General features: G+C 59.8%; 1 protein-coding gene across 1 annotated transcript in view; it reads left to right on the top strand.

Annotated features, from left to right (window-relative positions):
* HERC2 (HECT and RLD domain containing E3 ubiquitin protein ligase 2) overlaps positions 1–10892 on the top strand; it is a gene marked incomplete in the record, with an annotated part of 143266 nt that overhangs the window by 109895 nt on the left and 22479 nt on the right. Inside the window, 11 exon segments of the mRNA XM_027767805.1 lie at positions 798–886; positions 1028–1110; positions 1897–2083; positions 2634–2759; positions 5058–5249; positions 6342–6495; positions 7550–7657; positions 8881–9012; positions 9296–9454; positions 9532–9650; positions 10716–10841. Of these exon segments, the coding sequence (XP_027623606.1) occupies positions 798–886; positions 1028–1110; positions 1897–2083; positions 2634–2759; positions 5058–5249; positions 6342–6495; positions 7550–7657; positions 8881–9012; positions 9296–9454; positions 9532–9650; positions 10716–10841 (1475 nt within the window).

Here is a 10892-nt window from a genome sequence, read left to right as displayed (position 1 = left end):
AATGCCGAGGCCTTCCTGCCAGCTGTGGGTGTTGCTGTTCTGAGCCCAGTGAAGGGTGCTATGCTTCCTGTCCTTCCAGGCGACTCTTCGGCTCTGGGTGGCTTCCTCTCACCTGCACACCATCGGCCTCTGCAGAATCCTTGGCTGGGCTGAAGGAGGGCCCCTGTCTTTATCCAGGCCTTTCTCTAGTAGCTCTCTTCTCGCTGTCCTGCCTCTGGCTCTGGCTCCGTTGACCCCTGGACCCCACTTACCTCCCTTCCCTCTGCGGAGGCCTCAGGGCAGGAGCTGGGGCATCTGTGAGATGTGTCATTCTTACCTGTGTTCTCCTGCACTTTTCCCCTCTGCTCTTGGAAGGTTTCTCTTTCTCTCTGGCTTTGGTTCATTCGATAATGATGTCCTGTTTGGGTTTCTTTTGTGAACGTCCTGTTTTGGTTCCTTTTGTCTTGCTTTGCAGGTGTCAGTAAATACAGACGGGCATTGCAGCATTTTTACAGCTTATTCAAGCTGTATTCAACGTGAACTAATATTACAAGTGCATTTTGTAAAAGTGTCTACATCTTTTTGCAGTTATAATGAATTTTGCTGAAAATAGCATTTTTGCAGAAGTATAGATGAGATAAATTAAATGTGTTTTGTTCTTACTTTGAAAGATCATTAACGAGCCTGAAACATATTCTGCAAAACAGCCACTGCGTAGATTGCAGTGTTTTGGAACTAACCCAAGAGTCAGACTACATAGAAACAGAGCAGACTGTGACCTTACAAGCAGAACCCCGATTTTACTGCCCTTTTTTCAGGCGTACCTTCAGATGCCGAGTCTTCTGCTGCCAATAATAAAATTAGTGGTGCAAATAACGCAAAGCCGAATCGCCCTTCTCTTGCCAAGATCCTCCTGTCCTTGGATGGGAACCTGGCCAAACAGCAGGCCCTGTCACATATCCTGACAGCGCTGCAGATCACATACGCCAGGTAGGCTCGTGGGCTGGGCACTGCGGTCACGTAGGCCAATCGCCCTTCTCTTGCCAAGATCCTCCTGTCCTTGGATGGGAACCTGGCCAAACAGCAGGCCCTGTCACATATCCTGACAGCGCTGCAGATCACATACGCCAGGTAGGCTCGTGGGCTGGGCACTGCGGTCACGTAGGCCACATTGCGCTTTTGCTTCGGGAGCGCTGCCACGTTTAAGCGTGGGGTTCTGTACCTCCCGACTGATGGGAGGTCTCCTGGAGTGTGGTGCTGCTGCCTCCGAGGGCTGTGCGTTGCGGGGCGCCCGTCCTCTGCCTTCGTGAGCACCCAAGCACGCGTGGGGAAACCCAGGTTAAGGATGCCGTTGTTAGTCTCGCTCAGCCAACGCGGGGCGTCAGTCCTGGGGCAGCGCGGGGGAGCTGGCTGACCGGTTTGCGGAGCTGTGGGAGGCCCGGCGTGTTCGGCACCCTCCCCTCGTGACCAGGCAGTGTCTGTAGCGCTGCTTTTGTAGTGCTCTGCTGCTGTCTTCTCACAGTGCGAGTGCGCCGCCCGCTGTCGCCGTGTGCTGGGTACGGCCTGTCACTGAGAGGCGCTCGGTCCCCGCGTCTGAGTAAACAGGACTGCCCGGAGCTCCGTTCCCCACCCGCATGCTCTCACTACAGCCCAGAAGGGTCTCTCAGGCAGGGCCAGAGGCTGGGTCTGGCCTGCTTTTTGTGTTAGGCAGTTTCTCACCTGTCGTTACTGTGGTTACTCAGAGAAAGTCCGCACGTTTTAGCTGGGAGCTGCTGGGTACCTGGGAATAGCTGGGCATTCTGCAAACCTCTGCATCCTGTAAAAACAAAGGTGTCTTGACGAGCACATGCCCCCGCTGCCTCCCGTGGCGTGGTGGCGAGGGGGGCTCCTGCAAGCCTGGCTCTCTTGCTCTCACAGAGACGCGGTCGTTGGGGCCCTGATGCCAGCCAGCATGATGGCCCCGGTGGAGTGCCCCTCGCTGTCCTCCTCGGCACCCGCTTCCGACGCGTCTGCCATGGCCAGTCCCGTGAGTGCAGAGGAGTGCGTGCTGGCCGGGGACAGTGAAGACAGGCTGAGCCCTAATCCGTGGCAGGAGAAGAGAGAGGTAACATGGGCTGGAGTCCCCCGCACTGCGAGTTCACAAAGGGGCTGGCAGATCCGGGGCCCAGAGGTCTCGTTCTGTCGGTTAACATGGGGCGTTTTGTGTGTCCACTGCTTGGGTCTCTGGCTGGAAGATATTCTGCTCACAGAGCTCTTCAATGCTCGCGAGAGGTGGTTGCTCTTGTATGAAATCATCAAGCGCAGTTCGCAGTCCGTGGTCGTAACTCTGAAACCTTGACGCTCTGAAATCAACATTTTCGTAGCCTACTTTGAAGAACACCCAAGTCGAAGTGGGGAGGGCTCCTGTCGGTTGGTCCGTGGTTGCTGCGGGGGCTCGTAGGCTCCCCGGGAGTGGATGTGCTCAGCCGGGCAGGACTGCCCCAGGCCCACTGGGCAGCAGACACGTGGTGTGAATGCGCCGTGACGGCCTCTGTGGGATCTGGAACATTCCTAGAGGCCCCAGCTGGGTTCGGGGGAGGCATTTTGGACTTGCGTGGGCTGCGTGCCTGTGGCTGAGTTTTCCTCGTGGATGTCTCTGTGTGCTTTCCAACTAGGTCGTCTCTCCCGAGGACGCCGTGACCCCGTCTGCCCCCTCGGCTTCCTCGCGGCCATTTATCCCAGTGACCGATGACCCCGGAGCGGCCAGCATCATCGCGGAGACCATGACCAAGGCTAGCGAGGTCCAGAGGCACCCCCAGCTTTCTGTCGGGCTAAGCTCACACGCACACAGTTGGCACAGACGCTGGGTTCGGGAGTGGAACCATGCACTCTGTGTGCCCCTCCCGAGGTCCTCCGCTCCTTAGCTCCCCGAACCACCTGTGTGAGTGCGGCAGGCGTGATCCCCGTCACGCTGTCACCTGCAGACAGCGTCCCGGTCACTAGTGTCCTGTAGGTCTCTCGCCCACCCTGGCCCTGGCTGTCTGGGCGCAGTCTCCGCCCTTCCATGCAGAGGGCACACCTGGGAGCCACGCGGGCACGCGTCTGGCTGTGCGTCCCCAGAGACGTGCCGTGCTGCATGGTTGGGAGCGTGTGCAGGTTTCTCCCTGGAAGGTGCCGGGAGGCACTGGGTGGTGCCCAGAGAGTAGGGCCCCCTCGTTCCTCGTTGCTCTCTCCCCCGCTGTGCCTGGCACCTCGCAGTGATTCTACCCCCGCCCCTTATTTAAGGGGGTGCTGCCAGTGATCCTTCCTTTCTCTTCACTTCGCTTCTCTTCTCTTTCTTTTTTTTAAGCAACTCCCCTGGACAATTTTTCTGTTTTTTTTTCTTTTAATAAGTATTTTATTATTTAACTTTATTTATTTGTTTACTTATTTATTTTAATCTGACCAGAGAGGTACAGAGCAAGAGAGAGAGAGAGAGAGAGAGAGGGTAAACCACCAGGTCTGTGACTCGAACCGTAGTCAGCCATGTGACCTCATCCACCATGCCAGCTGCCGGCCCCTGTTCTGTCCCCCTTGAATATTCTACTGAAACAGTCATTAAGTGGGGCCAGCAGGTGGCATGGTGATTAAGGTGCTGGACTCCCACGTGGCTGAATGTTTCAGACCCTGGACCCGGTGGCTTGAGAACCACGCTGGGGCCTACGCGCACTCCCAACATCTCAGGAGGATGGAGGGGAAGGGGAAGGGGCCGTGGCGTGGGCGTCCCCCTGGTGGGGTGGCTTCTCACTTTTCTTCTCTGTCTCCCTTTGGAGAGCACACATGCCCTATGGCACAAACGTTCACAAGATTATTAAGTACACTGAAGTCAGAAGACTGAAATGTGGTTGCCCCCCCCCCCCCGCAGGGCTTGTGCCATCCTTCGGAGGCTCTGGTTCTGGGCCCTCCTCTTTTCTCGCGAATCTCACTAGCCGACTCCCAGGCCAAGGTCTGCTTCCCTGAAGGAGGACCCTTTTCCTAGCTCACGGCCAGCCGTGTGGTTTCAGGACACACCTATGAGCCACATTGCCCTAAGGATCCCAGGTGGGGTGTGCTACCCCTGACCTATTTCTCTTTCTGCAAAGAATGACCCTGAATTTGCTGAGGCTCTGAAAGTCAGAGGGAAGAGAAGAGGCGCTTACCTGCCCCCGTGCGTCCTCGCTGAGCCAGAGTGCCTGGGCCCGCCCCTGCCCCGCACGGACCATGTGGCTCCTATGCCAGGGTCACACGGAGCCTCTGGCCTCTCTCCTGCCCTTACCTCACTCCCGCCAGCCCAGTCCTAGTGCGAACTCCAGGAGTCTGTGCTGGACCGCAGGAGGCAGCAGGGCTGCAGGGCAGGGCAAGAAGTGGCCTCTCTGCTGAGAAGGTGCAGCGTGTCCTGCTGACTGCGGGGCTAGGCAGTGAGGGCGAGGGTGACAAGATCCGTCATACGTGTTACCTCTCCCAGAGATCCCAGGGAGCCTGAGGGGTGTGCTGGCGAGTGGCCCTAAGTGGGACTGCAGGAGGTCACGGACAGGACAGGCAGGACGTGCACAGTCGTGCCTTTGTAAATGGCAGGTTTTATGTGGCGTGACTCCATTCCACGCGCCCGTGTGAGGCTCGCTGTGGTCCACACTTGGTCTCAGCAGAAGGTCATCTCAAGACATTTCTTCATGACTGGCACCATCAATAATTTGTAGGCTAGTTCCATAGAACACAGCCTGTGGCTTGGTGGAGAGGAGGGAAGAGGGCCCTGTCGTTTCTCAGTCTGCTTTTCTTTTTATTTAAAAAAAAAAAGAATTATTTATTTAATTTTATTTATTCATTTATTTAAAGTTGAACAGAGAGAGAGAGAGAGAGAGAGAGCGAGCAAGCCAGCCACCAGGTCTGGGACTCGAACTGTGGTAGGCCATGTGGGGGGGTCCAGCACCTTAACCACCACGCCAGCTGCTGGTCCCATCAGTCTGCTTTTCATGGTCACACACAAAGTCCCTCACTCTGGTAGTCACGTGTCCTTCAAGCTTTCGGTGAGCTAGGGATCCCTGATCTCATTTTCTTTTCGTCTTGCTTGTCATCTGATTCAGGATGTTGAAAGCCAAAGCAAAGCATCAGGCCCAGAGCCCCAGTCCCTGGACGAGTTCACCAGCCTGCTGGTGGCAGACGACACCCGTGTGCTGGTGGACCTACTCAAGCTGTCCGTGTGCAGCCGGGCGGGCGACCGGGGCAAGGAGGTGCTCTCGGCCGTGCTGTCCGGCATGGGCACCGCCTACCCGCAGGTGAGTGGTAGGAGGCCCCGGGCGCCCCTCCTTCCTTCCTCATGCCAGGCCAGCCTTCTCGCGGGGACAGCAGCCTTCCCTCGGGGGCAGCACTGTGATCCCACGTGACCTGGCTGCGAGTCCATCCTAGGGGCTGCGTGTCAGGCACCCCTGAGACAGCACATCGGCCCACCCCCACAGACTCTGCACCATTTAGAACTGGCTCGGGAAGCTTTTTCTTTTCAGTTTGTTAGAATCTCTCAAAAACGTCCTTTTTCTACGGCATGTTCCGTAGTTTTCCCGAAGTTTGCCGTTTGACATAGTTTAGATGTTTTTTGCCATGTAGTACTCTCTAATTTTCACAAATAATGTTTAAGAATAGCAGTTGGAGTTTCTAACTCCAGTATTAACCACCCAATGGTGTGATTCTCCACTGCCTTTTATTTTCACTTTTTTTTTTCTTTTTTGAGAGAGAGAGATTTTTGCTACAGGATGTGTATGCTCACCAGAGGGAGAGGCAGAAAGCAAGAAACGACCACCCAAGGGGGATGGCCACACCACAGTCCCCTCTCTTGCAGTCTCCTTCTGGGATTTTGGGCACGCACCCAGTGAGCTTTGAGCCGCCAGGTCTGGGACTCAGACCATAGTTGACTATGTGGGAGTCCGGCAACCTGAGTACTGTGCCATCCGCTGACCCGTCCACTGCCTTTTAACGTCAAGGACAAGGAGATCACAGATTGCTGAGACAGTTGGGTTGGGGGCCCCCATCTCTTTGAGCCCCGAGGAGCCCCCGCTGTGCCTGCTGTTGCGGGTCCTCCCTCACGCCTGCAGGGCCCGTCATCGTGGCTCCTGGCCGCTCACCTGCCTGGCGGGCCGCCCGGTTCTTGTCCTCTGCCTGTCGTTTGTCCGTGTCCTGACCGGCAGGCAGCCTCCTTGCTGTGACAGCTGTCACCACAGGCGTGGGCACAGGTTACGTGCCCACGTAGCAGCCGCTCCAGCTCGGGGCACCGCCACAGGCTCCCTGTGTGCCTTGCTCTCCTGTCCTCCCGTCTGCCGTCCTGGTCCTCAGCGAGGTTGGGAGCAGGCAGGAACCGACGGCCCTGCTCCTCCCAGGTGGCGGACATGCTATTGGAGCTCTGTGTCACCGAGCTGGAGGACGTGGCCACAGACTCGCAGAGCGGCCGCCTGTCGTCACAGCCCGTGGTGGTGGAGAGCAGCCACCCCTACACCGACGACACTTCCACCAGCGGCACTGTGAAGATCCCAGGTGCTGGGCCACCGGGAGGGATGGTCTGTGCGGCCTCTGCCCCAGGGCGGCGCCCTGTGAGCCGTGGTGGGACGGTGCCTCGTTAGTCAGAAAGGGCTCCAGAATGGGGGCAGATTCACGCCGCCCTCGGCTGAGGGCCCCTGATCTAAGGCAGCACAGAAAACCACACAAAGTGGCTGTTTTGGTGCAAGACATTGCCACCGAAACCCAGGTCTCGTGCCTGTGCCAGCCCAGGGCCCTCTGCGTGTCCCCCTGAGTGGGGCCGTCTTCATGTTGAGCCTTGGCTGACTTTTATTTCTTTGCCACGTCTTTGCCCAAGTCCCTCCGTCTGTCCGCTTGTCTGCCTCCTCCTTCCCTCCTCCCTCCTGGCTGGCTCACCTCCCTCCACAGCCTGTGTCTGCTGCTCATGCGCTCCGCCGCCCCCCATGTCGCCTCAGTCCCTCCTCTTGCAGGTCGGTGCCCTCCAGAGGCCTGCGACACCCCTCCTTCACCTCTCCCTCCTTGCCCTGCCTCTTCCCTGGCCCCACCGTGTTGTCTTCTGCTAGTCCTTGAGACTGTCCCAGCCTAAGGGACCTAGCACTGCCGGCTGAACTGCACCCCTGCTCCACAGACTCCAGCTCACGGGCAGGCAGTGCCCCGGGCTTGCAGCACCCCCTGGGCCCCTCTAGTCCAGGCTCTGACCCACCCTGGGCTAGTGCAGGCCCGGGCCCCGCCCCCCCCCAGCCACTATTAGTCTGGGTCCCGCTCTGCCTGTGGCTGCCAGTGCAGGTCCCCACGCCTTGTCTGGTCAGCATCCGCAGAGCCTGGCCGGGAGGGCTGGAGAAGGGAATGCCCCCCGCAGCGAGGCACACGGGCCGAGCAGAGACCGCGTGCCAAACCTCAGCCACACACATGGGCTTTGAGGGCACAGCAGGAGAGTGGCCAGCCTTGGGCTGTTGCTGGGGGCCGGACCCCGACCTGCTGTCTCAGCAGCAATGGGACTGGGTTCCCACCAGTGCTGTGTCGGCTGTCGGACCCAGGGGGCGGTCTCGAGCTCTTTTCATGCCTCTTCCAGGTGCGGAAGGGCTCCGGGTGGAGTTTGACCGACAGTGCTCCACGGAGAGACGCCACGACCCTCTCACCGTCATGGACGGCGTCAACAGGATCGTCTCGGTGCGGTCAGGTGAGCAGGAGGTGCACAGACTGCTTGCCACCACCTCAGCGGGGACCAGATCATGCTTGTAATGCAGCTGCTGCCACCTTGCTCTGGGGGCCCCAGGGGAGCGGCAGCAGACGTTGGACTGTGGCGCCTCCGTTTGCCCCTTCCCGGTGCCCGAGACTGGTGGTTAGAGCGTTTGGCCATGTGGCGCGCGGCCTGGAGAGGTTGGGGCCCACCTGCCGCAGGGCTGTCTGAGTGCGTGTTCCCTGAGCGGGTGAAGCCTGGCCGCCTGTGCACTGAGCGCCTGTCGGGGGCGGGCAGCCCGGCGGTCTCTGCTTGGCTGATGTGCGCCATTGGGTGGAGCAGGCCGTCGGCCACACAGGGCTCCACATCCCCGGCACACTGGGAAGGACCAGCACGGAGCACGGGGCTGCAGACCTCGGCCGTCCGTCAGGTGCGGGCAGCAGACTGCCCGTGGAGGCCCGGCAGCGCCCCAGAAGCACGCTGCGGCCGTGGTGTCCTTCCTTACGGCCTCCGTCTTGGTGTTGGGTCAAGCTGTGTGGCGTGGTGATCTCGCCCGCCCGGCGGTCCTTCCGCAGCAGGCCAGGTCAGGGTCTCAGCTCCCCCACCGCACCCGCCCAGCTCTCGCTCCTGGCTGGTCCGTCTCACACCTCCTTCCCTCGAGGCGGCCCCTTCCTGGCCACGCGACTGTGGGGGCGGGGACAGCTGGAGCTCTCTGTCCCGTCAGGCTGCCTGCCCACCAGACCTTGTCCAGGGAATGCCCACAGCCCTGACCTGGGTCGCTGGCCAGCCCTGCAGTCTCTCCTCCCACATCCTGCACTTTCTCTTTGTCTTACGTGTTCGAGTGCATGCGCTGCCAGAGAGAGACGGGGAGAGGGCAGAAGCACCCCAGTGGGGTACAGTCACTTCACGGACCCTCCTCCATCTCTCCACCTGGCCAAGACTTGGGGCATGCGTACTCACCAGGTGTATCTTCAAGCTACTGGGGCTGGTGTTTGAACCGCAGTCGGCTGTGTACCATCCGGCGCCTAAGCACCCGCGTACTGAGCGGGAGTGGGTGTGCACCAGCACGCGGTTCCCGGAATAGGGTGTGCTGTGCCCTCGGCCTGTGGAGGGCCGTGTTGGCCGAGCCCAGGCTCTGCCCCGGGGAGGGTTTTGCACTGTTGGTGCAGGACCCGCGGACCGAGGCGTGGGGGAGCGGCTCCCAGCGCCTGCCTCTCTCTCAGGCCGGGAGTGGTCCGACTGGTCCAGCGAGCTCCGCATCCCGGGGGATGAGCTGAAGTGGAGGTTCATCAGCGACGGCTCCGTGAACGGGTGGGGCTGGCGCTTCACGGTCTACCCCATCATGCCAGCTGCAGGTGAGGGCAGGCCTCGAGGCCATCAGGTTTGACGGCCGACCGTGGGCAGTGACTAGAGCACCTGGTCTGCCTTGTGCTGGATTGGGGCAGTGCTGCCGAAGGCCCAGCGGGGCCTGATCCAAACCCAGAGCCGCCTCGGCTGTCAGCGTTGGGGCTCTGCCCATGTGCCGCGAGCACACTGCCAACCACCGCATCCCTCGGGTGTGGGCGCTGAGGCAGACCCTGCGTGCCTCGGGCTAGTTCCCCGCCCAGTCAGACCCAGGGTGTGACTGCTCATTCACAGGCCCTAAAGACCTGCTTTCCGATCGCTGTGTCCTGTCCTGCCCGTCCATGGACTTGGTGACGTGTCTGTTAGACTTCCGGCTCAACCTCACCTCCAACAGAAGCATCGTCCCTCGCCTGGCGGCCTCGCTGGCGGCCTGCGCGCAGTTGAGTGCCTTAGGTAAACGGCGCCTTCGTGGTCCTGCTGCCTCGGGGAGGGGGAGGCCCAGCCCCTGTTCCCTCGTCTGCTCCCTCCAGCCGCCAGCCACAGGATGTGGGCCCTTCAGAGACTACGGAAGCTGCTGACCACCGAGTTCGGGCAGTCCATCAACATAAACAGGCTGCTCGGAGACAGCGAAGGGGAGGCCCGGGCTCTGGTAGGAGCTGCAGCGCCCGCTGCACACCCCCCTCCGGGTAGTGGGCGCTTTACTCAAGCCGTCGGGGAGGGAGGGGGTTTCCCATGAGAGTGCGAGGCCTCTGTCCCTTCCTGCTCCTTGTGCGTAGCCCGCGTTTGGGCGTCAACAGCTGTGGACGCAGGACTCCTCCGTCGGCCGTGGCGGTGGGCCTGAGGGCCACGTGCCCTTGGCTGGCTGGCTGCGGTGGCTCTTCCTGGAAGACAGGTTGATCTGTGCTCGCGTCGGCAGCGCGTGTGCTAACACTGGGGCGGTGCGGAAGTTAGCACAGCCCTGCAAATGGCACGGGAGAGTGCGTGACCCTCACAGGAGGGGCCGGGCCCGGATGAGGCCAGACGTCTCCACAAATGTTCAAGCTCCCCTTCTGAAGTGTCTATTGTTCAAGCGCCTTTCTTAATGTTTATGTCCCTTCAGTTTCTTTCCCTCTTGAGATTTTTTTTTTTTTTTTTTTTTTTTTTTTTTTTTGGGGTCTGTGGCTTGTCTTGCCAGAAAGACAGAGACAGAAAGCGAGAAATCACCCCCCCAGGGGGGATGGCCACACCACAATCCCTTTTCCTCCACTCTCCTCTCGGAATCATGGGCATGCACACATATGCACTCAGCATGTGAGTTTAAGCCACCGGGTCTAGGACTCGAACCATGGTCACCTACATGGAAGTTCAGTGACACAGCCATTACGCCAACTGCTGGTCCCAAGAAAAATTTTTTTGATTTCCAATGGTACATATGCTCATCAGAGAGAGACAGAGAAACGGGGAGTGAGGGCAGGATCCCCAGTGAGGTGTGGTCATGCCGCATCCTTCCCTGTCTGTCAATCTTGTGGGCACACACACCCAGCATGCCTTCCCAGCCGCCGAGGCTGGGACTATAACCACGTGGGCCACGTAGGCTGCGGCTCCCTCCACCGCGAGGCAGTGGGCCAGCCCTCATCGCACTGGTAGAGGGACTAGCACCAACGTGGTAAAACGCCCGCTCTAGGGTGCCCTGTGCAGCCATGGTGCCCACAGCGGGTGTGATCTGCTGTTGCAGAGCTTCTCGGGCAGCGCCCTTGCGGCCCTGGTGAAAGGCCTCCCTGAGGCACTGCAGAGGCAGTTTGAGTATGAAGACCCCATCGTGAGAGGCGGCAAGCAGCTGCTGCACAGCCCGTTCTTTAAGGTGAGCGCGGAGCTGTGGCTGGGCGGGTGTGGGCGGGTGTGGGCGGGTGTG

The sequence above is a fragment of the Tupaia chinensis genome, unplaced genomic scaffold, assembly GCF_000334495.1.
Source record: "Tupaia chinensis unplaced genomic scaffold, TupChi_1.0 Scaffold144682_1, whole genome shotgun sequence".
Classification (NCBI taxonomy): domain Eukaryota; kingdom Metazoa; phylum Chordata; class Mammalia; order Scandentia; family Tupaiidae; genus Tupaia; species Tupaia belangeri.
This window is presented reverse-complemented; position numbering and strand designations above follow the sequence as displayed.